Consider the following 25,998-nt stretch of genomic DNA (forward strand, 5'->3'; position numbering starts at 1 on the left):
GATATGATCCTGAAAGCATGATTCTGTGTCCTGCCTTTAAAATTTAAGAGATGATGAAAAACTTCTCATGGTGCTAACTCTTCTTCCACATCATGATTTTTTTTTTTAAAAGTTTATTTATTTATTTTGAGAGAGGGAGAGCACCTGTGAGCAGGGGACGGGCAGAGAGAGAATCCCAAGCAGGCTCCTTGCTATCAGTGCAGAGCCAGATGCAGGGCTTGGACTCAGGAACATGAGATCATGACCTGAGCAGAAATCAAGAGTTGAACACTTATTTGACTGAGCCACCCAGGCGCCCCCACCCCCCCATCATGATTACTTAGCATTCCATCCTGTGAAGGTACCATAACTTACTCAGTTTTCTATTGACAATTTAGGTGCTCTAATTTTTTGTGCCTTGAAATATCCTAGTAAGCGTATGTACACATAAATGTTTTTATGCATATCTTTAATTATGAAATTTAGAAAATAGACTTTGTGGTCAAAGGCTATAGATGTTTTAAGGTTTGCAATAGTGGAGTCCCTGGTATTGCAGTCTCCAGAGCAATGATATTTTGTAGGAAAACAAAAAGTATTCATTAATGATTGTGCTGATCATCAAATGTAAATATGCAATAATTAAGGCAACAACCTGATCGCAAAATAAGATGACAGATCTTGCCAAAATTGCAGAATTTAATGAAATTGATGGAAGTAGTATTAGAAATCTGCTTGAATTTTGGAAAGTATGGATGCAGCAGCAGTGAACTAGTTAACAAGTGAAGAACTGAAAATAGTGAAGCTGATCCAGTGTTTCACGAGAACTGAATTCAGAATCAAAGGATTAGGAAGGCCCTTAAAAATAATGAAGCCATTACACATTTTTTGCAAAAAATGAGACATTCTTTATGATTGCATTGCAAAACTTTAACCTAATGGATGCCATACATAGTGTGTAAGACTGGAAACTTTCCCTTTTCTCCCAACTCCTTTGTTGATTCCTTCTTTATTCTAAGAATTAGCAGAGAGTTGCAATTACAAGCTAAATCTTGTGAAATATAATAGAAAATAAACTTATTTCAGTAATTTTTGTTTTATTTTATTTTATTTTTTTAATTTTTATTTGTTTTTTTTTTCAACGTTTATTTATTTTTGGGACAGAGAGAGACAGAGCATGAACGGGGGAGGGGCAGAGAGAGAGGGAGACACAGAATCGGAAACAGGCTCCAGGCTCCGAGCCATCAGCCCAGAGCCCGACGCGGGGCTCGAACTCACGGACCGCGAGATCGTGACCTGGCTGAAGTCGGACGCTTAACCGACTGCGCCACCCAGGCGCCCCAATTTTTATTTGTTTTTGAGAGAGAAAGAGAGAGGGAGGGAGTGCACACAAGTAGGGGGAAGGTCAGAGAGGGAGACACAGAATCCAAAGCAGGCTCCAGGCTCTGAGGTGTCAGCACAAAACTGGATGCGGGGCTCAAACTCACAAACCCTGAGCTCATGACCTCAGCTGAAGTCAGACACTTAACCAACTGAGCCACCCAGGTGCCCCAAGTTTGGTTTTATTTTTAAGGCAAAATCCCAATCAGATTCTTTCCCCAGAATTTACTATGCAGTTTTGGACTTCATTTTAATTTAGATTCACTTTAAAAGGGTTGTTTTACCAGATGACATGTTTGTCTATATAGAAAATTGCAAGGAATTTATAAAAAACTTCCAGACTACTAAGTGAGTTCAGTAGGGTTTCATACAAAAATCAGTTGTATTTCTATATGCTATGTGCTAGTAACGAACATATGGATATCAAAATTAAAAATATAATACCATTTACAATTGCTTAAAAGCAAAAAGAAAGGAGGGCCTCCTTGGTGGCTCAGTTAGTTAAGCATCTGACTTCACTCAGGTCACGATCTCACAGTTTCATGGGTTTGAACCCTGTGTTGGGCTCTGTGCCGACCACTCAGAGCCTGGAGTCTGCTTTGGATTTTGTGTCTTCCCCTCTCTCTCTGCCCCTCCCCTGTTCTCTCTCTCTCTCTCTCAAAAATAAATAAAGATTAAAAAAATTTTTTAAAAAGAAGAGAAAAATTAAAAAATAAAGGAAAAGAAAAATTTAGGTGTGAATCTAACAAAACATGTATAGAACTCTATATGCCAAAAACTACAAAACCACTGATGAAAGAAATCATGGATCTAGATAAATGGAGAGATATACTAACTTCATGAATTGGAAGAATCAACAGAGTATGTTAATTCTCCCCAAAGTGATAAACAGATTTAATACATTTGCTATCAAAAATTCTAACTGTGGCTTTAAAGTTTGAGATACAGTATTCTAATTATCTTACCAAAGCACTGTAATTGTAGTATGTCCCTCAGTGAAAAATTATAAACAGCTTTATGGAGGTATAATGACATATTACATACAGCACATATTTAGAGTGTATTGACATGTGCCTATGCTCTGATGCCATCATCTGAGTCAAGACAACGAACATGTTTGTCATCCTGAAAAGTTTCCTTCTGCTCCTTTGTGATTCCCCCTGGTGACCACTGGTCAGCTTTCAATAACTACAGATTAATTTTTATTTCCTAGAATTTTATATAAAGAATAATAGAGTTTATAATTTTTTGGGGGGGTTGTCTTCTTTACTAAGCATAATTAGTTGAAGAATCATCCACTTTTTCATATGTTAACAATTTCTTTTCATTGCTGAGTAACGTTCCATTGTATGGATTTACCCCAGTTCATTTCTCCATTCACTTGTTCATGGACTTTTGGGTTGTTTCCATTTTGGGGTTGTTACAAATAAATATATTATGGATATTTCTTTTGGGTAAATAGGTGTGGAATGAGTAGAACAAATGGATTATTTCTAAACTTTTGAAGAAGCTGCCAAACTTTTTTTTTTAATTTTTATTTATTTGTTTTTTAAGAGGGAGAGAGTGCAAGTAGGGGAGAGGGGCAGAGTGGGGGAGGGAGGGCGGGGGAGAGAGAATCCTAAGGAGGGTCCACTCTCAGTGTGGAGCCCAACTCAGGGCTTGATTCTGTGACGTGGGTATCATGACGTGAGCCAAAATCAAGAGTCGATGTTCAACTGACTGAGCCACCCAGGCACCGTTGCCAAACTATTTTTTTTTTTAATTAAATTTAGGTTAGTTAACATGTAGCAGTCTTGGTTTTAGGAGTAGAATTTAGTGATTTATCACTTACATATAGCACCCAGTGCTCATCCTAACAAGTGCCCTCCTTAATGCCCATCCCCCATTTAGCCACCCACCCCTCATCCACCTCCCTCCATCAACCCTCAGTTTTTTTCTGTGACATTAAAGGTCTCTGTGGTTTGTTTCCCTCTCTTCTCTCCGCCTCCCCCTCCCCATATGTTCATCTGTTTTGTTTATTAAATTCCACATATGGGTGAAATCATATGGGTAGGGGAGGACGGAGAAGGGGGGGAGACACAGGATCCGAAGAGGGCTCCTCATTGACAGCAGAGAGCCTGACACAGGGCTCGAACTCATGAACCATATACCACATCTTCTTTATCCGTTCATCAGTTGATGGACATTTGGGCTCTCTTCTTAGGGCCAAACTATTTTCTGAAGTGATTATGTCATTTAACATTATCACTAATGGATGTGAAAGGTCCAGTTCTTGGCTAACACTTGAACTTTTAGCCATTGTAATAGGTGTGTAGTGGTATCTCATTATGTTTTCATTGTTATTTACCCAATGACTCAGTGTGTTTAAATTTTTTTTCATGTGCCTTTTTGTCATCTGTATATCATCTTTGATGAAATAAATTTATTTATTTGTTAATTGACGTATAGTTGGTATATAGTATTATATTAGCTTCAGGTGTACAACATACTGTTCCAACATTTATATATGGTACTAAATGATCATGATGGTAAGTATAGTCACCATCTGTAACCATACAAAGTTATTACAATGTTATTGACTTTATTCCCTGTGCCATACTTTACATCCTTGGTGTTTAACTTAATAACTGCAAGTTTGTACCCCTTAATCCCCTTCAGCTGTTTCACCCATCTCCCCTCTCCTGCCTTCCCCTTTGCAGCCACAGTTTGTTTTCTGTATTTAGGAGACTTTCTGTTTTGTTTGTTCATTTATTTTGTTTTTTTGGATTCCACAAATAAATGAAATCATTTGGTATTTGTCTTCCTCTGTCTCACTAATTTAACTTAGCATAATGACCTTATAGGTCTATCCATGTTGTAGATGGCAAGATTTCATTCTTTTTTGTGCCTGAGTAATGGTCCATTGTATACAATATATATATCCACACACGTATATATACATATATACATATTTGTGTGTGTGTGTATCACATCTTTTTTATTCATCTACGAGAGGACACTTAGGTTGCTTCCATGTTTTGGCTATTGTAACATAGGGTTGCATAGGCTATTGTACTGAACATAGGGGATGCATATGTCTTATAACTTTAGTGCTTCCATTTTTTTTTTTTTTTTTTCGGTAAAAACCCAGAAGTGGAATTGCTGGATCATATGGTATAGTTCTATTTAAAATTTTTTGAGGAACCTCCATATTGTTTCCATGGTGGCTGCACCAATTTACATTCCCACTACCAGTGCACGAGGGTTCCCTTTTTTCCACATCCTCTCCAGCCCTTGTTTCTTGCCTGTCATTCTGACAGGTAAATATTAATAGAATGTTTATTAAATCTTTTGCCTCTTTAGAAATTGGGTGATCTGTTTTCTTTTTATTAAATTTTTAGACTTCTTTAAACTTCTGGATACAAGTTATTTATCAGGGATATAATTTGCAAATACTTTCCAGTCTGTGGCTTATCTTTTTTTTCTCTTTATTTATGATTTTATTTTTATTTTGTTATTTTATTTTATTTTATTTATTTTATTTATCTTATCTTATCTTATCTTATCTTATCTTATCGTTTGAGAGAGAGAGAGACAGAGACAGAGTACGAGCAGGGGAGGGGCAGAGAGAGGGGGAGACACAGAACCCGAAGCAGGCACCAGGCTCCAAGCTGTCAGCACAGAGCCCAACGCAGGCTCGAACTCACAGACCGTGAGATCATGACCTGAGCCCAAGTTGGACACTTAACCGACTGAGCCACGCAGGCACCCCTTCATTCTCTTTAAAACATATTTTCAAAGAGCAAAAACTACATTTTGATGAAGTACACTTTTTTTTTTCATGGCTTGTACTTTTGGTGTTGTAACTAAGAATTGTTTGCCTAAGCCAGGGTCACAAAGCTTTACTGTTATGTTTATTTCTGGAAGTTTTTGTGATTGTGGTGTTGGGTTTCTCCTTGATCCAAAATTTTCTTGAAGAAAATTTGTTTGGATTTTTTTTAAATTTTAAACTTTTTTTTTTGTTTAAAAAAAATTTTTTTTTCAACGTTTATTTATTTTTGGGACAGAGAGAGACAGAGCATGAACGGGGGAGGGGCAGAGAGAGAGGGAGACACAGAATTGGAAACAGGCTCCAGGCTCCGAGCCATTAGCCCAGAGCCCGACGCGGGGCTCGAACTCACGGACCGCGAGATCGTGACCTGGCTGAAGTCGGACGCTTAACCGACTGCGCCACCCAGGCGCCCCTAAATTTTAAACTTTTTTAGTAATTTGAGACATATTTGAGATCATAGGCTGTACAGTTTATGCTGTAAAGGTTTGAAGATGACAGGGTTGGGAGCTGGGGGCAAGTAGATGCTGCAGGAGGGACAGGAGGACATAAAATAGATCATGGTCCTGATCACCAGTTTTGCTCTGCTGCCTTCCCTCTTTCTGACGACCAGACTCCTACTGTTTACACTGCACCACTTTTTTCTTGTATCCTTTGTCCCTCTTTTCTCTTCTTAGTTTTTTTTTTTCTTCCTCGCTTTCTCTCTGACTCACTCATCCAGTTGGTCAGAAAATCCTTGTGCGTCACCTTCGTAATACATCCAGAATACCCCACCCTAATATTTTCCCAATGCTGTTTCTCCAGTCTAAGCCATGGTCATTTGTTATCTTTTATTTTACTGTAGAGCCCTCACTAGTCTCCCAGCTTCTGCCTTTGCATTCTTCAGTCTGTTTCTCAATGCAGCAGCCAGAGTTATTTTTAAAAATGTGTGTTAATATGTCTTCTCTACTTAAATCCTCCAAAGCTTTGACATCTCACTCTGAATAAAGACACAAGTTCTCAGGCCCTCAGGCCCTACATGATCTGGCCCCTGGTTCCTCTCTTATGTCATAACTCTTTATTTTGCTCATTCTCCTCCAGCCCCTGTGACATGCTAACCTGCCCCTGCCACAGGGCCTGTGCCTTTTCTGTTTTCCCTCTGCCTGGAAATACTCTGACCTCATATACTCAGCTTGGCTTACTCTCTTGGTTCCTGCAGGTCTCTTCCCAAATGTCTTTTTTTTTTTTTAAGTTTATTTATTTTGACAGAGAGAGAGAGGGGGAGAGAGAGAGGGAGACAGAGAATCCCAAGCAGGCTCCTCACTGTCAGCACAGAGCCCAATGCAGGGCTCGAACTCACGAACTCTGAGATCATGACCTGAGCCAAAGTCAGAGGCTTAACCAACTAAGCCACCCAGGGGCCCCTCCGGTGTCTAATTTTGTAGAGAAGCCTATTCTCTACAAAGTAGTGCCTCCCTCTACTTCTTTATTTCTCACTAGTACTTATTGTCTGACATGTTACATGCCTTCTTATTTGTTGGTTGCCTTTTTATCCTTGTAGGATGTAAGTTCCCAGAGGGCAGGAACTCTCTTTGCTCACTGTTGTACCTACACAGGAAAGAACAGTGCCTGGCACAGAGTAGATGCTCAGTAACTACTTGTGCAGTAGATCAGTGAATGGATCCTGTCTGCAGAGGCAGCCCTGGGGAGTATTTTCCTTAGTAGTTTGTAACAATCTAGAGAGTCTTAATAAAACCAAGTCCCGCAAAAGATACTTGTGGGGGTGGGGTGCAGGTGAGTGCTGATGGAGGTATAAAAAATTGAATGCTCTGCAAAGCCATATATCATATTAAAAAAATAGCTAGGTGAGAACTGTATTTGAGAGTAAATAATTTTGCAAATGAAAAATAATGACAGTATGGTTTAATTTATAAGTTTACTAGAGTTTTTATTTATTCAACATTAAAAGAAAAATAAACATCATAGCCAAGTGGCCCAGAATAGCACATTTTGTGCACTTCTTCAGCCCCTTGGCAGGATCAGGCAGCTGTGTTCACTCCGCACTGATTTTCGTGTGGACCTCCCGGCTCTTTGCCCGCAGCTTGTTGACCTGGGACTCGGCAATGTCAGCGCGTTCCTCGGCCTCCTCCAGCTCGTGCTGGAGCTTGCGGAATTTAGCAAGATTAGCGTTGGATTGTTCCTCCTGAGAAGAAAGAGAAACTTGTGAGAATGAGACTTTGTGGTTCTCATTGCACTTGTCACCAAACCAGATTATCTACTCAACCCAGATATTTCCTTCTTATGGTCTGTTTGCCACGTCTGACTTAAAATCTGGACAGAACTTGTAACTTTAATTACATTTTTTTTTCACTCTAAAGAATGAAAGAAATATGTTTGAAATGGAAGGGACAACCTTGGTATGGCAAACCCAGGTGTATGTGAAGTCTGTGATGCATGAGTTGGGTAGAAGGGAGGAGGAGAGCCACATACCCTGACGGTGTAGTAAGTAAATGCAAGGTCAAATTTTAACTTTGGGACAACCTCACTTAACAAATTTGGCCATGTATTTTGACTCTGGTATACAGAGAAAGGGAAAAAGTGGGTCTGGGAAGAAGCATGCATATATTGGTTTTACTTATTACCATTTGAGCCTCTTCCTTCCTTCCTCCCCCTCCTAACTTCCTGCTCGCTTCCTACCTACTGCACTGTGTCTAGAAGAATGGGGAACAATCAGGAAAAGTGAAGCTGGAGTGTCTTCCCGCTTGTCTTTATTTGTCACGGTGCAGTGGAGAGATGGGCCCTGATGATAGTGGTAGTGCATGAACAAGTCGGTTGGGGTACAAGATTTATGTTCGGCTCTTGAGAACACTTAGTTTTGTGCATTTCTAGAGGAAGAGGAGTATTTATCATGGAACAGAGTTGTGTGGGTATATTTTTTGCAGCTATCAAGTAAGGTGGGTTATTTGGAACTTTCTTCCCCCTCCCCCAACCCTTACAAATGCTTAATGATAAAAACCTCTTCTTTTGAAGTCTTACTCATTTTCTACTTCAGAATAAGTTTTCTTCTTCCCTCAAGGGCTTAAGGATACTCACAGCCTCCTCAGCTTGTCTCTTGTACGATTTCACCTTTGCCTGTAGTTTATCTACTAGGTCCTGCAGCCTGAGAACATTCTTGCGGTCTTCTTCGGTCTGGGAGTTTGAAAAAACAATCTGCATTCAGCACAATGAAATGAGCCTACTACAGGTGGTAAAGTAAATAAATCACTTTGGTATGATGGCAGGTGGGCCTGGGGTAAACTTGGTCCATGCTGAGGCTTCCATACTGTTAACAGTAGCCTTTCTTGTTAAGTGTCCACTCTGTGCAGGCACTGTATTAGGGAATTAGACACATGTTCTTTAATCTTTACCTCCCCACTCTGGAGAGTAGATGCTGTTACTCTGTTTTATAGGTAAGGAAACTAAAGTTTAGAGTGTTAAGTAACCTACCCAAGTTCAAAAATTAAGTGAGGCCAAATTAGGATGAATACCCAGTTTATCTGGCTTTAAAACCTGTGTTCTTTTCTCTTGTATGCCATTTTCTAAAGGCCTCCATGATTTTCCCGGCTTAGGAAAGGGTCTGTGATAAGCAGTTGTAGCATTTACCCCTTAATTTATATATCAGGTTAATGTGTATCTATTTGTGAATACCACTTTAATAGTTGCCAGTTGTCAGTTTTCCTTTGAGCAGGAAGTCTGGATATTCTAGAAAGTTATTCCCCTTACCTGGTAGGTAAGTTCCTTTACTCTTCTCTCATGTTTCCGCAAACCTTTAACAGCCTCTGCATTACGTTTCTGCTCATTTTCAACCTCTCCTTCAAGTTCACGTACCTACAACCAAGAAAGATATGAATACAGCCAATCTTGAAGGATATTGATTAGCTCAGGACCTGCTGAAGATAACTGGGTGGATGTCCTCAGGGTGAGGACAAAGATGGGTATCACTATGTAGGGAGAAAGGGTAGATCGAGTGCCCTTTCCCCTTCTCATATTCAGAGAGAGTGAGAGACCCACCCTGGCCTCCAGTTTCTGGATCTGCTTCTTCCCGCCCTTCAGGGCCAGCTGCTCAGCCTCGTCCAGACGGTGCTGAAGGTCCTTCACCGTCTGCTCCAGGTTCTTCTTCATCCGCTCCAGGTGGGCGCTGGTGTCCTGCTCCTTCTTCAGCTCCTCGGCCATCATGGCCGCCTGTTAGCAGTGAAACAAACCTGGTTGAGAGCTGGGCTGGCGCATCAGGATTCAAGTTTGAGCACCACCGTGTTGCCCTCTGCTCACATCAGTGATGGCCTTCTTGGCCTTCTCTTCTGCGTTGCGGGCTTCCTGGACAATGTCTTCCATCTCTCCCTGGATCTGGGAGATGTCTGTCTCCAGCTTCTTCTTGGTGTTGATCAGGCTGGTGTTCTGTTAAAAATAGTCAATGGAAGTTTACAAGACTTGCTGTCTGCCATCATGGGATTTTACATATGTTTTCCTTGTTGGCTTGTGCAGGGGACCTGGTGGCAACAGTTTACTAAACTTTAAATATTTGTTCAGTGGAAAGTATTAATCATTTGAAAGGTTGGAACACTCCCCTCCCCCACCACTGTCCCAGTAGCTTTCTAATTTATGCATAAGGACTTTTGAGATTTAAGAATTCCCATAATTATCTTTTAATTGTATTTCAAACAGACATTACTAGTATTCTATCCTTAAAAGGTTGGAAATATTAGAAAATAATAGATTCTTTTTGTGAGTGCCTGGCATTGGGAGCTTTTCAGTTAGGATCTCTGTTAACTTTCATGGTTTGCTCCCTGGGGGAATACTCAATTAGTTTTATGAAAACATTTTATTAAAATTTTAACCCAGTGGTTCTTGGAGGGAATCAGTACTGCCTCAACAGGCATATGGGAACATTTGGGGGTAGATAATTTTGCCTGAGCACCATCGTGTTGCCCTCTGCTCACATCAGTGATGGCCTTCTTGGCCTGCTTGTCAATTTTGACAATTTTGCTTGTCAAAATCACTACAAGGTGCTACTGCATTTGATGTCCAGGCAAGTCAGCAATGTCTTGCAAGACACAAGGCCAGTAAACACAATAATGTTAAGTGCAGAAGTACTCCTGATGAGAAACACTGCATAGGACATTTTTGGATTTGGGAGTTAGCAGATATCTTTATTCAAGTTTATTCTGCATCACGGTTTTCAAAGTAGTCTAAAGAGTCAATTTTGCTTTTATAAAAACTCTCTCCTTTTTTTGGTAGAAAACCTAAAAAAAGAAGACAGGAACACACACCAAAAAGTCACCTACAGTCCCTTCATTCCAAGATAACTTGCAGTTAACATTTTAGAGCACATCCCGCATCCTTTTTTTTTTTTTAGTATACATATACACATATTTACAGGAATGGAGTGTTTCCATACTTTAATTCTTATCCATCACCTAACAATACACCAGCATCTGTTTACTGTACAGGCCTTACCTGGGTGTGGAGGAGCTGGACGCGCTCACTGGCGTCCAGGAGCTCCTGTTCTGCGATTTTTCTGCTCCTCTCCGTCTGCTCCAGGGTCGCCCGCAGCTCCTCGATCTCAGCCTGCAGCAGGTTGGCCCTGCGCTCCACCATGGCCAGCTGCTCCTTCAGGTCCTCCTGGCCCCGGAGCGCGTCGTCCAGGTGCAGCTGGGTGTCCTGTTAAGTAGAAAAAAACAAAAAAAAAACCCCAACAAAACAAAAACAAAAACAAAACCTTAGACACTCTGAAGAAGACGTGAACATTCCAGGAGATGAATTGGAAGAACTTACTGGTGCCAGGAGCAGGAGATGACAGTTCTGTCATTTGAGCGTGCGAATGGTGATGTCACCGGCTTAGGTGAGAGAAAATTATCAGGAGACAGATTCCCATTCTATTTATGCCATTGACTGGTTATTTTTTCATGTGCGAGTAACTAATGTCTATCATTTACAGAGCATTTTCCATATGTTCTACCCAGTACTTGACATCTGTTATCTCATTTGATTCTCAGAGGAACTCTATGAGGTATGAGTATTTTCATTCTTATATTGTAGAAGAAGCAGCAGACGTCCTGAGAGGTTAAATAATTTGCCTAAAGTCAGGCAGCCAGTAAGTAACAAAAAGCTTCAACCTCAGGCTTATTGGTACCAAAGTCTTGCATTTTCTCTCATATCAAAGCTTATCTCTGGGCTTCTGTTTGTTCTTTTACATAATGTTCCTGTAAAAATATATTCTCTGTATATGTACATATAATATTTAATTTATATTTGGTTTTACCAGCATACTGTGAGCTACATAAATTGTTAAAAGAAAAAAATGGATTGTTTAGCACAAAGATGTTTTGCCGAATGGAAGACAGATAATTTCCCTGACTTAGCTGTTAATGTGGACCCATTTACCTTCAAGATGGCCTGGGTGTTCCTGTAGTTCCTCAGGGCCTCTGCAGCCTGGCGGTTGGCATGGTTCAGCTGGATTTCCATTTCATTGAGGTCTCCCTCCATCTTCTTCTTGACTCTCAGAGCATCGTTCCTGCTCCTGATCTCAGCATCCAAGGTGCTCTGCATCGACTCCACGACTCTGATGTGGTTTCTCTTTAGTTGATCGATTTCCTCATCCTTTTCAGTGATTTTCCTCTCGACTTCAGACTTGACTTGGTTCAACTCCAACTGGATGCGTAGGATCTTTCCCTCTTCGTGTTCAAGAGATGCCTTAACAAAACAGTGATCAATTAATAATGGAAAGTAACTTGAATATTTGGAGTATATTTCCTTGTGAGCCAAATTCTTATTAATGTCAGTTGTCTGAGTTTACAAAGTATAATACAGGAGCCTGCTAAGTACATCATTTTTTTTTGTTTATTCAGTCATAGATTATATAGGTAGCTCTGTAATAAAGGTGCTTTGTAAAGTGTAAAGCGGTATATAAATATTATTCATAGGAGTAATAACAAAACCTATATTATTAAACTCATGTAATAAACATAAACTCTCCATGTGTTATCTTATTCAGAGAGAGAAAGAGAGAGCATGTGGGGGAGAGGGGCTGAGGGAGAGAGAGAATCTTAAGCAGGCTCCATGATCAGCATAGAGCTTGACATAGGATTTGATCCCACGACTCTGGGATCACGACCTGAGCCAAAATCCAGACTCGGATGCTCAGCTGACAGAGCCACCCAGGCGCCTCTCAGTCATAAACATTAAACATTAAAATGTTTATGTGTGCTATATGAATTCTTGTTGTAGAAATTCTCAGTCTTAAAACATATGTTTTTCTGATTGCAAAGTATATGTTCACTGCAGAAAATGGGGCAATATATAAAACAAGAAAAACCTCCTATTGTGCCCCCCACCCAGACATAACCATCTTATTGTGGTACATTTTTTCTAGTCTTTTTTCCTACTTCTATATATTTCTGCATGATGACATTATAGTGTATATTCAGATGTGTGTTGCTTTAAAAATTGTTTACCATAAATATTTCCCCATGTTAATTATGTTTAGGGTTGCATAGAATTACATCATATGGATGTTCCTTGGTTGCTTCATCTTTGTTCTTGGATTGCACATTTTTGTGTTTTTAAGATAATTTTCTTGAGATAGAGTCTCAGATACAGAATTGATGGGTCATAGTATTACATTAAAAAAAAATTTTAACGTTTATTCATTTTTGAGAGACAGAGAGAGACAGAGCATGAATGGGGAAGGGACAGAGAGAGAGGGAGACACAGAATCTGAAGCAGGCTCCAGGCTCTGAGCCGTCAGCACAGAGCCCGACGCGGGGCTCGAACTCACAAACCGCAAGGTCATGACCTAACCCAAAGTCGGACGCTCAACCAGCTGAGCCACCTAGGCGCCCCCATAGTATTACATTTTTAAGCTTTTGCTAACTATCGCCAAATTGTCCTTCATAAAGATTGTGTGCATGATAATGGATCCACTGCCTGCTTTGGGTGTTTTCACCCATGTCTTTGATCCCCACCCCCCAACACATCATAATATGTACCTCTGCTTCCTCTAAGGCAGCCTGAATATCGCATTTCTCTTGTTCCACTTGCTTCTTTATCTTCTCCAGTTCATGGATTTGCTTCCCTCCCTCAGCAATCTGCTCCGTGAGGTCAGAAATCTCCTCTGTGGGTGAATAGACCAGGGAGAGGTGGTCAGACTGGTGTGGCATGGAAGGGTCTTAACACGGCTGTTGGAAGTACAGAAGTTCAAGAGCACTCACGCTGCAAGTTCTTGTTCTCTCGCCTCAGGGTTTCCAGGTGATCCAGGGATTCTTCGTAGGCATTCTTGACCTTGAACAGCTCAGTGCCGAGAGAGCGGGACTCCTTCTGGGAGGCCTCAAGTTCAGCTTGAGTCTCCTCATACTTCTGTTTCCACTCTGCCAGGACCTGAAAAGCAGCAAATTGTCAGCCTTTGCAAGAAGACAGGGAGGCCAAGTAAAACTCTGATGAAGTTTCAGCAGTCTGGGCCACCTTGTCGAAGTTCCTCTGCTTCTTGTCCAGGGCCGCACAGGCTGCGTTTGTTCTCTCCACGTCGAGCATGAGGTCTTCCACTTCGTTCTGGAGCCGCTGCTTCGTCTTCTCCAGGGAGGCACATTTGGCGTTCACTGCTTCTACGTGCTCCTCGGCGTCCTGCAGACGTTGGGCCAGCTTCTTCCTGAAAAGTTAGCCAAGCAATTAAGGAGAGTGGTCAAGAACAGGAGCAGGTGATCACCTCCTTGGTCCCCTTCTCAGCCCTGCTTCTATAATGGTGCATTATGTATGGTCATCCGAACTGTGACAGCCAGAACTGCTTTCTAGATTGTTGCTGTATGAAAAGGTCCAAAATGGTGAACAACGGAATTCAGTTCTTAGAGGCTGCTGTTAGCACTCTATTATATGGGTCTTACTGTGTAAGTGATTCAGGACTTTAAGGACTTCTGATTGAGTATGGTTGCAGAAAATGATTATCCAGGACAATTTTGTTGATTGATTTATATATCTCATCTCTTTCCAAAAAGGATTTCAGGCTAACTAGGTGTTTTACCGGGAAGAAATGTACTGAGCATATTCATTTGCTTTCTCAGCCTTTCCGTTTCATTTTATGTACTTTATCCCCAGAGAAAAATAGCTAGTTTCTTCTAATACATATTTGGAATTCTCACCAGAGAAAGAAATTGGTGGATAAATCAGAATAATTCATGCTGTTTAAGCAAAGGCAGGTTTAATTTTTCCTTCTGAATTGCCTACATTCTTGCTTCATTCCCTATAGTGTTGCCAGCTCTACATATTTAAGGTACAGAAAAGCCTTTAGCCCTGAAGTCCAAGAAGATCTATTTGAAGGTCCCCTTTGGTCTGTACACAGACTAAAGCTTTATTTTATTTAGACTAACTGTGGACATTATGTACAATTTGGTGGCCTCCAGCTATGTCTTCTTATTACAGTATTTAAGAAGGTGGGCTCTGGAATCAGAATATCTGGTTCTAATCCTAGCTGTACCATTTATTAATTGTGTGCTCTTGGGTTAGTTGGTTTACCTCTCATAGCCTCAGTTTCCTTGTCTGTAAAATAGGGATAAAACATGATGTTGCCATGGATACTAAATGAGCTGACATATGTATAGTACTTGACACATAGTGTGCAGTCAGTAAATTTCACATCTGCTGTTACCCTTATGTTATCATCATCAACATCATCATAGTGTTGCTGGGAGTTGTTGAGTTGTGCAGCTAGGAAACCATGTCGTTTTCTTCCCCCAGCGTTCACAGCACATACTTGGCCTCCTCCAGCTCCTCTGTGCGCTGGATGGCATCCGTCTCGTATTTGGTCCTCCACTGGGCCACCTCGCTGTTGGCCTTGGACAGCGCCCTCTGCAGCTCGGCCTTGCCCTCCTGCTCCTCCTCGTACTGTTCCCGCAGCAGGTCACAGTCGTGGCGGGAGGACTGCAGGGCGTGGGCCAGCGCGTTCTTGGCCTGTGGAAGTACCATTTCAGTGACTTAAAATCGTTTATTCAGTGCTACATAGTTCACATACCCAGAGGAGAACCTAACTGGACGTGTTTAGATTTGCTTAGCCGAGAAGACCTTTGGTAAAACTCACTTTTGTTTCTTCCTCCAGCTGATGTTTCAGCTCCTCAATCTGTTGTGTAGATGCTTGTTTGTTCCTTGAAAGCTGAGAGACCAAAGCCTCTTTCTCATCTAATTGTCGGGAATATTCACCTAAGAACAAGAGAAGTAGATGAATTTGTTAATGGCATAAAAATAAGCTCAAGCTTTCTTATGTATCTGTATGTATTTATATATGTGTATCAAGTATATACTTTATTTGCTTCTAACTATGAGTATAGCACTGGTTAGAACTGGAGTTAAGCAGCAGAAATGCCACAGGAGTGTAACAAACTACTCTGCTCATTCTTCCTTTGTATTCTTTCTGACCTGCTCAGCAGATTCCAACAGTTCGTTTATTCCCCTCTAAAATGGGAGAGAGTAATGCTGTTTATTCAGAACCCCTGGAATCACTTAAAAATTTTTTAAAAAATGTTTATTTATTTTGAGAGAGAGTGCTAGCAGGGGAGGGCCAGAGAGAGAGAGAGGGAGAGAAAGAATCCCAAGCAAGCTCTACAACTGCCAGCGTAGAGCCTGACACGGCGCTGGAACTCATGAACCAGGAGATCATGACCTGAGTCGAAATCAAGTGTTGGACGCTTAACTGACTGAGCCACCCAGGCGCCCCACCTCTGGGATCACTTTTATTTAGTATGTAGTTTCAGGGCTCAGGAAAAGTCCCCCACCTGCTTCTGTCTGCAGACGCGCTCTCTGAGCCGTCAGGTCATTGATCAGCCGCTGCTGCTCCTCTTCCTTGGTCTTAAGTTCACTCACCTGGTCTTCTAGAGTGCGGCACATCTTTTCCAGGTTCCCCTATAGGACATGTGTCAGTGAAAGGTGAGACATTGAATGCAGTAAAAAAAAAAAAAAAAAAAGATTCTTCAAACAAAGGTTTTTTTAATGTTCATTATTTTGAGAGAGAGAGAGTGTGGACAGGGGAAGGCCATAGATAGAGGGAGACACAGACTCCAAAGCAGGATCCAGGCTCTGAGCGGTCAGCACAGGGGACGTAGGGCTTGAACTCATGAACTGTGAGATCTTGACCTGAGCCAAAGTCAGATGTTTAACTGACTGAGCCACCCAGGTGCCCCTAAAACTTGATTCTTAAAATATTTTTAGAGTGAATAAATTCAAGTCAAGTGTGAGTAGGAAGTTATGGCACCAACTTTATGGGACAGGCTAGGATTCAAATATGATGAGTGTGGAAATGTCCTTGAAGTGGTCATCGTTGGAGCCTGTTCATTTATCCCACTGATACTGATGCTTGCTTAATGTGGATTTTGCAATAGTCTTAAGGGGTCATAACTAAGTACTGACAAAAATGAAGTAGAAGGGAATATATTAGAATATTAGGAAATATTAGTGTTGTAAGCTGCTGGCAAACAATGTTTAATGACAGAAACAATGAGTGTTGTTACAGGTTATTAGTTACCATCATTTGTAGATGGTATTTGGTACCTTGGCCTTGGAGATGGTCTCCATGTTACTGGCCAGGTCGTCAATCTCCATCTTCAACTCGCTCTTCTCCTTCTCCAGCTTCTGCTTGACCCTCTGTAGGTTGTCTATCTGCTCCCCCAGCTCGGCCACGCTGTCCGCGTGCTTCTTCCTCAGGGTGGCCGCCGTGGCTTCGTGCTGCAGGGTGGCCTCCTCCAGGTCCCTGCGCATCTTCTGGAACTCGGCCTCCCGCTTCTTGTTCATCTCGATCTGGGCGGAAGTGGCCCCGCCGGCTTCTTCCAGCCGCTCGCTGATCTCCTCCAGTTCGCGGGAGAGGTCTGAGCACTGCTTCTCTGCTTTGGCCCGGGAGGCCCGCTCTGCCTCGATTTCCTCCTCCAGCTCCTCGATGCGGGCCTGGGGTGACACACATACATTAACATAAACTCATCTCAATCTCAGGGGTTTTGGGGGTACAGAAACAAATGGAGGTTAGATGATTCACCTGCAGCTCTTTGATTTTCTTTTGTAGTTGAATTTCTACTGCCTGCTCATCTTCAATTTTACTTAGCAAATTGCTGATTTCAAATTCTTTCCTTCAGACAAAAGAATGAGACATATTAGTACTCCTAGGAATTGAAAGATGATACCACACAGGATGTTTTTCTGGAGTTCCTACTTTTTGAGTCTCTCATCAAGTTGCTGTTTCTCATTTTCTACATCCATTGTGGATTCTTGGGCTAATTTTAGGTCTCCCTCCAGTTTCCTCTTTGCTCTCTCTAGATCCATGCGGAGTTTCTTTTCTTGCTCTAATGACCCTTCAAGCTAATGAGAAAGGAAAGTATGTTAAACATTGAAAGTGTATTTAAAAATATCCTTCACATGGATATCAGAACCACACTTACGTCATCTACTTGCTGCTCAAGCTTGGTTTTAGCTTTGCTCAGCGTGTTGACCTTGTCCTCTTCTGCCTGTAGGTCATCCAGGGTCTGCTGGTGGGCCTCCTGTAGGGCCTTCTTCTCCTTGGTCAGCTTAGCGATGGTTTCGTCCAGGCCTGCCATCTCTTCTGTGAGGTTTTTCACCTTGAAAAATTAAAGAAGAAATGGTATCTGCTCTAAAGCAGGTTTACTAGGCTGGCAGAACCTCGATATGGTAGAACAGAGTGTTATTCGTACCTTGTTCTCTGTGGCATGCTTCTCCTTTTCAACCTTGGCCAGGGTCAGCTCAAGGTCGTCAATGTCTTTCTTGAGCTCTGAACACTCGTCCTCCAGTTTCCTCTTCTTGGCCGTCAGCTCGGCATTGATCTCCTCCTCATCCTCAGCTCTCTCAGTCACCTCCTTGATCTTGGCCTCCAGCTGGATTTTGTTCTTAATGAGTTGCTCACACCTTTCCTCTGCATCAGCCAAGGCATCAGCTTCCTGTAGAGGGATTCATTAAGATATTTAGAGAACTTGTTACTGATTTTGAACTTGTTCTTTGCACAAAGTAGTAGTGTTTGTTGAATTCTGGTGACTCTTTCAGTATGAATGTAAATTAAACTTAATTGAACATTATTACATGGCTTAGAGAAATGCAGCTAATTAAAAGTGAGACTATAGATTTAGAAGCAAATTAACCTGAAAAATGATTGTATTGAAGCAATTGACTACACAGTAGTGTCTAGAAGAGTGATAGGCCGATGGAAGCCTGAGCTCTTATCTCAGTATTGCCTCCGTATGGATGAACTCAAGCAAATTGCTTTATTTCTATTGTTCTCACTTTTCTCATAGGGAGTTGAGGGAGTGGGAATAAATGATCACTAGGAACACTTTAGCTATAATATTCAAAGATTGTGACTTATATTGGTTAAATTTGGTTTTGATCGTTCTCTGCCCACCTCAAACAGCTAGTTGCTGGACTGGATTTAGAAAGGAAAAGAAAAAGAACTTAAACAGTTTTATGCCTATGAATACCTTTCCATGCGCCATTTGTCACACACTCCCAACCTTCCTGATAGTCCCTAACAGTGCTGTAATTGTCCACAATTTTCATTTCCATTGTACGGAACACCTATTAGTCTCAATGTGAATTTTAGAATATACAAGAACATGCAATTTTGAGGCACTAAATAGCTCCACACATTTTTTTTATGAGTGACTAAGGGTCTCAAATAAAAATCAGCTCAGCCTTATTAGATTACTCTAGCCCGGGGAATTTCTTTAACTTCTTACTCAGTGCTGGTTTTGTTCATACCTTATACGTTTTTTAGTTTAAACACTTAAGTGGATGATAATGGGGACTTACCAGCGTTCCTTTGCTGTTATTTTTAATAGTGATGCACTCAATAAATATTTATTCACTGATGATAATAACTGCGAAGAGAGGTTAAGATGGAGAGGCTTTTGATCTTGTGCTTTTGGGAAAAGGTAACCTTCATGTAAGCGAAGTTATCAGAAAGAAAAGCTGAAAATAGCGTAACGATTTTAGGTTTCTTCATGACATTGGTGGGCTTTAGGTCCAAGGAAATGGGAAGTTACATTTGGTCAGAGCCCAGAACTGTCCCCCACCCTGATTACAACTCTTTCCTGAGATCATAAACGGAAGTCTAAAGACTCGGGGTCTCTATCGAAGGAAGAATCGCAGAGGGTACTTGGCTTTACTTTAGACTACGGTTACTCAGTTCAGGTAACTGCAAACAGGTTTATTGAACTAAATCTCAGTAGGGATGGAGAGAAATAAGAGTAATGATTTTTCTTTCAATACAATCTCCTACACTGCGTTCGGAAAATAGGATGATCCTTGTGAGGCTGGGATGAAGCCTGCAGGGCAAGTGGGTAAAATATTGACTGAGTTTTCGCTTTAAACTGCTTCCTTTGTGGCTGTTAAAATTGTGATGTTATTGAATACGTGCTTTAGTCTTCCCTTTTCCATTTGTAATTTGGAAGTCATTGTGCTGTGTCTTCCTCACAGGACTATTGAAAGGTAAGCGAAATGCTAAAAAAAGTAACTTGAGATTTTCTGTTTCAAGATGAGGTTATTTGTGGGGCGCCTGGGTGGCTCAGTAGGTTAAGTGTCTGACTTCAGCTCAGGTCATGATCTCATGGCTCGTGGGCTCTGTGCTGACAGCTCAGATTCTAGGGCCTGCTTCAGATTCTCTGTCTCCCTTTCTCTGTCCCTCGCCTTCTCACACTCTGTCTCTGTCTCTCTCTCTCAAAAATAAATAAAAACATTAAAAAAAAAAAGATGAAGCTATTTGTAAATCCAAAGTATCTATGCCGTCCAGAAACGCTTCCATAATGTGGTGTATCCCAAATACACAGTACTCACGGATTGAACCTGAAGCTGCAGGTCATTTTTCTCTTTCAAGAGAGTGACCATCTTTTCCTCCAGTTCCTTCCTCTTCGCCTCTGACTTGGCGAGTTCGTCTTTGGTTTTCTGAAACTCCTCCTTCATGGTGGCCATCTCCTTCTCGGTCTCTGCGCTCTTGAGAAGGGGCTTGATCTTGAAGAAGAGTTTCATCCAGGGCCAGTGCTTGACGTTCATGAAGGCGCGGACGTTGTACTGGATGCAGAAGAGGGCTTCTCTGAAATGACGTGAAAATATCAGTGTAGATTGATCCGTCAGAGGCAGCGTCACTGTTGTTATTTTGTATTTTCCACACAAATTCCCCTTGTAATGATCCCGTATGTAGAGATGATTTATACGCAGGCTTTATATATACACACACATACACACTCCTGCTGGTTCCCCGTCTAACCATTTTGCTAATGTGTACTGCTCATACCAAATAATCCTGTGTTCTTTTTAAAAGCAATTTTTTAATGTTTATTTTTGAGAGCGAGAGAGACAGAGTGTGAGCAGGGGAGGAGCAGAGAGAGAGGGAGACACAGAATCCGAAGCAGGCTGCAGGCTCTGAGCTGTCAGCACAGAGCCCGACGCGGGGCTCGAACTCACAAACTGTGAGATCATGACTTGAGGGAAGTCGGACGCTTAACCAACTGAGCCACCCAGGCACCCCTAATTCTGTGTTTTTAAGACCTGACCACGCTAGCAAAGGAGCTGACCTTAAAGTGGGAATACTTTGCAGGTATGAGCAACACATACCAATTTAAGATCATTTGGATATACAGTCTTAGTGATTTGGGAGTGGGCGTGGCAGTTGTAAGCTGAGTGTGCCGCTTGGCCGCTGGCACACAGATGTGAGCTGTAAGATGGCATAGGGTGCTTTCTGCGTTTCCCCGCTGTGTGAACTTCTGATGTAGCCTGTCTTTCTTGAAGCCTTTCCTCTTATTTTGGTTACCACTGAATTATCCACTCATCGACTTTTGTTAGCTTCTTCAGACAATGTACTGATGTTTCTCAAATTCTTTTAAATGCCTCTCATTCTTAGTTGTTTAAATTGTTAATTTCTGCAGGGGATTTAGTATGCATTGAGCACTCAAATTTGTTTTATTTAAATAAAATTTTAAATAGTAATAAAAGATATCCCTTCTGCAGACTGTAGCAATAGACAAAACAAGGTTTGATTACCTTGTAGCAATGTCTAGTCCTCTTTATTATTAAAATGTAAATTCTGTTTCTGTATAGGTGCAAATTACAAGAACCATGACTCTGAGAAGGCAAATACCATGCAGAAGCCATAATGTAGACATATGGGAAAGGCTTGGGAACACTTACAGTGCAAATCCAAATAAGCACAGATGAGCAAAATGAACGCAAAATGTGTGTGTGTCGGGGTTGGTAGGGAGCACAGTAGTGCTGGGTAGAGCAAGCTGGACGAGGTTTATTGGAGAAAGAAGTGCATGTTCTGAATTGGTAAGTAGGTAAATTAGGGTGAGGGGAGGGGCGCCTGGGTGGCGCAGTCGGTTAAGCGTCCGACTTCAGCCAGGTCACCATCTCGCGGTCTGTGGGTTCGAGCCCCGCGTCGGGCTCTGGGCTGATGGCTCAGAGCCTGGAGCCTGTTTCCGATTCTGTGTGTCCCTCTCTCTCTGCCCCTCCCCCGTTCATGCTCTGTCTCTCTCTGTCCCAAAAATAAATGTTGAAAAAAAAAAATTAAAAAAAAAAAAGGGTGAGGGGAAAAGGCTGGGGCAAACGTGAAGACAGACAAGTGAATTGTGTAGCCTGGCTGGAAAAGGCTGTGTGGCTGGGGATGACGGATGCAGTGGGGAATAGAGACAGCCTCGATGGCCACGCAGGGCAACTTGGATTTGACGTGAAATGGGAGCCACAGACGGAGATACGGCCTGATGAAAATGGTGCTTATTGCCGAGTGTTCTGGCAGGTCTATGTGAGGTGGATGGAAAAGGAGAAATTGGAAGGAGTCCCAAATGTGAGGGGTTAAGCAAAGGCTGATGTGTTGTAGGAGTGAGTTCTGAACTGTGTGAGAAGCACGTATCAACCACAAAATGAAAGTTAATGAAGAAAGAACACTGAGTAATAGTCCCCAAGGGATCTTACAGTTCTGATAATCTGCACAGCTTTTACCTCCTTTGCAACATCTTCTGATATTCTACCCTCATTAGGAATCCCCTGCAGACAGCTTGAGTTCTCGTTATAATCTGGGCCAACTTTTCGTCTCTCATTTCTTCCAGAAGACCCAGAAGGCCAGCTTTGAAGAACACCTGGAGGAAAAGTGAATCCCATGTCATCCCCATAGTACAGAAGATGCAGAAATGGTGAAGGGAATGGGTCAGGTATGCATAGATAACAGCTATACCTTGGTATGCCCAAATTTATATTGGGTGTGATCAATATCAATAGAGGCGAGAAGTTTCTCAGAAGCCTTCTTGCTGTCGATGAACTGTCCTTCTGGAATAGCACTTGCGTTTAAAACTTTGTATCTGTTCAGTGAAACAAAGAAAAGAATTATTAGGGAGGTGTGATTATATGTGGAAACTGAGACACCAGAAAGAAGCATTAACAAAAATCAGAGAAAAAGTAAAAGTAGAAAATCCACATGTCCTTTTAAGTTCCAACGGTAAAACAATGTGATTTTTCTTTTGCCTAATGCATGCCTCCTTCCTGTTTGTAAGAAATACCACCCTTTTGAACTGTTCTCCTGCCCTGCTACCACGGGACTATATTATTTGACTTCTTAATTTTACAGTATTCACTGAGTAGGGTACATGAGACACAGGATACATGAGACACAGAGGACAACAGTTAAGGTGACAGAATGGTCTGCAGCATGCAGTGAAATACAAACAAAGAGAGACAGGCCTTTGTTTAAAATCCCCATATAAGATTCTGCTGGGGAAGCCCTTCCTGCAGATGCGGATGCCTTCCAGCACTCCGTTACACCTCAGCTGGTGCAGGACAAGTTCATGCTCCATGGCCCCTGCAAATAGAAGAGTACTTAGTTTTGGGTAGTCCATTTTCAAACTTGTGCCTGTTTGATTATTTCATGCTCTTATATCTTACCAGGAGTTTTGGTTTCATTGGGAATGATACACCGTACAAAATGAGGGTGTGTGCTCCTCAGATTGGTCATCAGTTTATTTAAATTTTCCTAGAAAACCAGACAGAAGGAAGTTCTTGATGAGGAAGTTTTATTTCAGATTGCTTTTTTTGGTAATTATTTGGACTGAACCTAGACACTCTCTTAACTGTTAGGTATTAGCCTATGAGGCTTCGATTGCTCTGTATTTTAAACATCTCAAGAGCTCTAGCCTGCCAAATAACCACCAGGTCAAAGTGCTGGGAAGAATGCAGCTCTGTAAAGGTATTCGTTTATAACATCTAGGGTCTGCCTTATAAACAAGCTGCAAATCCAGTAGCCTTGATGCATAGGAGTTGTTCTCAACTGGGAATCAGAAGACAAAAGACTGTGGTCTCGTTCTGCCAGCTAATGAGCTGCTTGACTCTGTAAAATCCCTTTCGACTCTCTGGGCCTTAATCTGAAGAGTTGAGATTACCTCTAAGGCCTCTTCCGTCTGTCTCAGTGCTGGTAATTTTCACAGTAGTAGTTTACAGTGGTAACCTAGGTTAGCCATTCCTTCCTCAAGTTTATTATTCCCTGGGACCTGTGACTTCTTGTTTTGTATTGTTTTGTCTTTTTTTTGAAGAGTCTAAAATCCAGAGACTATATAACCTTGTTTAGGTGGATTTCGGGTGCATAGGAAGAATGATCCATGGTCTGAAGCATCTGGAAGGACTTATTCCAGAAGTTGAATAACTGTTTATGACCGATGATGATGTTTTACTCAACTATAGGAAACTCACATGTAAATATTTCTTAGGTATACTCTGAGAAGGCAGAGTGGCTTTTTTTTTTTCTTTCATGTCTCATTTAACTATTCAGAAATAAAATAATTACTGTGAGCTTCTAATCTTGAAGATACATACAAGGATGAGTTGATGAAGGAAGAGCCTCCATGAGATAATGCAATTTGATAGAAAGAAAAAGGACAGGCTGGTTTTACTGTTTCAGTCATGGATTATATCCTCATTTTAGTTTTAAAAGGAATGAGACTTAGCCATACAGATTCTGACAAAGCAGTCATTAATCCAGACATTTCACACACGTCCCTTTGGAGGCGACAGTTTTTAAGCTACCTAACAAAATCACATTATTTGTAGTAAAATTGTTGTTATTTTAATCTCAAGATATATTTTCTAAGGTTAATCATCCATATATCACTAGGCTTGGCTTTAGATGATTTCCAGCCATTACAAAAAATTAAATCCACCTCAGAGGATGAAGATGTGTTTTGGTGGAGGGATGTCCTAAAGAGTGTATCTCTGGTTCCTTCTCAAACAGGAACTCGGGAGCATCTCAAAGGGCAACATTAGTAGAATAAAGATACGGCTTCCCTAGGGACAGCCTTGAAGTTCAGCTATGCTTCTTTAAAAATCAGCCTGATTATGTAATAAGTAAGCTTCTAAGGATGTTTTGGCATTCCTCAGTACATCAGATGATCATAATGAGGGATAATGGGTAAAGCATCTGACCCTGTAAGAGTGGTTTTGCTTTGGTTCTACCATGATAAGAGAATATTAGAACATTCTATTCTGTTCTAATTTATTTCAAACCCTGTAATTATGATAATTCATAGAAACTTAATAGGATTTTGAGGAGCACCTGGGTGGCTCAGTCGGTTAAGGTCCGACTTCAGCTCAGGTCATGATTTCAGTTTGTGAGTTCAAGCCCCGCATTGAGCTCTGTGCTGACAGCTCAGAGTCTGGCGCCTGCTTTGGATTCGGATTCTGTGTCTCCCTCTCTCTCTGCCCCTCCTCCACTTGCTCTCCCTCCCTCTCTCTCTTTCTTTCTCTCTTTCTCTCAAAAAAAAAAAAAAAACCATTAAAAAAAAGAAAATAGGATTTTGGGATGGACTTTGTACTTTACCCTGAAGAGGGCTGACACAGTCTGGAAAGAGGAGCCCTTCTTCTTAGCACCTTTCTTTGTACCACTGTCTGAGGTAGAAAGAAAAACCCATCAATTAAAGTAGAATCCTAGAGGCTGGAATGTTGTATGGACATTCTGGGGGAATAGGTTTAATATAGATTGAAGGCACAGAAAGTACCTGCTTCAGCACTAGCATATGTGGAAAAGAGACTGGCCAGAGTCTTCATTGCGGACTTTTGGTACAGCCCAACCACAGTGTCATTCAGGGGGTCCTTGTTCTTGTCCAGCCAGCCGGCAATGTTGTAGTCCACGGTGCCGGCGTAGTGGATCAGCGAGAAGTGTGCCTCGGCCCTGCCCTTGACCACCTTGGGCTTTTGGAAGTTGGCGGACTTGCCCAGGTGCTGGTCGTACAGCTTGTTCTTGAAGGAGGTGTCCGTGGCCTTGGGGAACATGCACTCCTCCTCCAGAATGGAGAAGATGCCCAGTGGCTGGATTCAGAAAGGTGGATATTAGTGTCAACCTGCCTTCTCTCAAAAGATACAGACATGGTGACTTTATTTAATTAAATTATTAGAACTGCCAATTAAAAAATATGTAAAATAAAATAGGGTCATAGCTCACAAAGAAGTCCTTTTGTTATCACTAGAATGATGTTTCCACCATTCCTTGCCATGTTCAATCCAAAGCAACATTTTCAGTTAAAAGAATAGCTGAATTCAGACTCCAAATGTCAGCAGAGCACGTCTGGGCAGTTTGTTAAAATCTTCTGTATCATCACACTTTTTGCCTATTGAGTGAATTAATCTGCTGTCATTGTTTTATTTTGCTACGAAAAGGACTTACTGACTTAGAGTGATGTTTCCTTTAGGTGCAGTAATTGAATAGTATAAATAACCCAAACCTTATTTAAGACATTTTCTGTATTTAATCTCCTTAAAGATAGATTATGGAAAAGCATAAGTAATTGGGCTTCTTGACTTGTGAACAGATTACC

At 41.5% G+C, this 25,998-nt stretch overlaps 1 protein-coding gene and 1 long non-coding RNA gene across 4 annotated transcripts in view; one reads left to right on the forward strand and one right to left on the reverse strand.

Annotated features, from left to right (window-relative positions):
- LOC122484961 (myosin-4) overlaps positions 1 to 25,998 on the reverse strand; it is a 91,058-nt gene that overhangs the window by 16,085 nt on the left and 48,975 nt on the right. For 2 of the 3 annotated variants that reach the window (XM_043583132.1, XM_043583130.1), the window contains exons 16-41: positions 25,183 to 25,492; positions 25,005 to 25,072; positions 23,081 to 23,168; positions 22,880 to 22,997; positions 22,377 to 22,500; positions 22,145 to 22,281; positions 19,988 to 20,243; positions 17,857 to 18,099; positions 17,587 to 17,763; positions 17,361 to 17,506; positions 17,187 to 17,277; positions 16,709 to 17,098; positions 15,937 to 16,063; positions 15,246 to 15,364; positions 14,922 to 15,118; positions 13,640 to 13,823; positions 13,390 to 13,555; positions 13,168 to 13,292; positions 11,564 to 11,872; positions 10,637 to 10,840; positions 9,452 to 9,577; positions 9,194 to 9,364; positions 8,906 to 9,010; positions 8,237 to 8,332; positions 7,208 to 7,346; positions 345 to 353 (exon numbers count right to left, since the gene is read on the reverse strand). In XM_043583132.1, coding sequence (XP_043439067.1) covers positions 345 to 353; positions 7,208 to 7,346; positions 8,237 to 8,332; positions 8,906 to 9,010; positions 9,194 to 9,364; positions 9,452 to 9,577; positions 10,637 to 10,840; positions 11,564 to 11,872; positions 13,168 to 13,292; positions 13,390 to 13,555; positions 13,640 to 13,823; positions 14,922 to 15,118; positions 15,246 to 15,364; positions 15,937 to 16,063; positions 16,709 to 17,098; positions 17,187 to 17,277; positions 17,361 to 17,506; positions 17,587 to 17,763; positions 17,857 to 18,099; positions 19,988 to 20,243; positions 22,145 to 22,281; positions 22,377 to 22,500; positions 22,880 to 22,997; positions 23,081 to 23,168; positions 25,005 to 25,072; positions 25,183 to 25,492 — 4,225 coding nt within the window. Of the gene's footprint in view, positions 1 to 344; positions 354 to 7,196; positions 7,347 to 8,236; positions 8,333 to 8,905; positions 9,011 to 9,193; positions 9,365 to 9,451; positions 9,578 to 10,636; positions 10,841 to 11,563; positions 11,873 to 13,167; positions 13,293 to 13,389; positions 13,556 to 13,639; positions 13,824 to 14,921; positions 15,119 to 15,245; positions 15,365 to 15,936; positions 16,064 to 16,708; positions 17,099 to 17,186; positions 17,278 to 17,360; positions 17,507 to 17,586; positions 17,764 to 17,856; positions 18,100 to 19,987; positions 20,244 to 22,144; positions 22,282 to 22,376; positions 22,501 to 22,879; positions 22,998 to 23,080; positions 23,169 to 25,004; positions 25,073 to 25,182; positions 25,493 to 25,998 lie in introns of those variants that run through there. The other variant, XM_043583133.1, reaches the window with a different exon arrangement.
- LOC122484962 overlaps positions 22,244 to 25,998 on the forward strand; it is a 54,501-nt gene continuing 50,746 nt past the window's right edge. The window contains exon 1 of the long non-coding RNA XR_006297750.1: positions 22,244 to 22,353. This is a non-coding gene — a long non-coding RNA (uncharacterized LOC122484962). The remainder of the gene's footprint in view (positions 22,354 to 25,998) is intronic.

The sequence above is a fragment of the Prionailurus bengalensis genome, chromosome E1, assembly GCF_016509475.1.
Source record: "Prionailurus bengalensis isolate Pbe53 chromosome E1, Fcat_Pben_1.1_paternal_pri, whole genome shotgun sequence".
Classification (NCBI taxonomy): domain Eukaryota; kingdom Metazoa; phylum Chordata; class Mammalia; order Carnivora; family Felidae; genus Prionailurus; species Prionailurus bengalensis.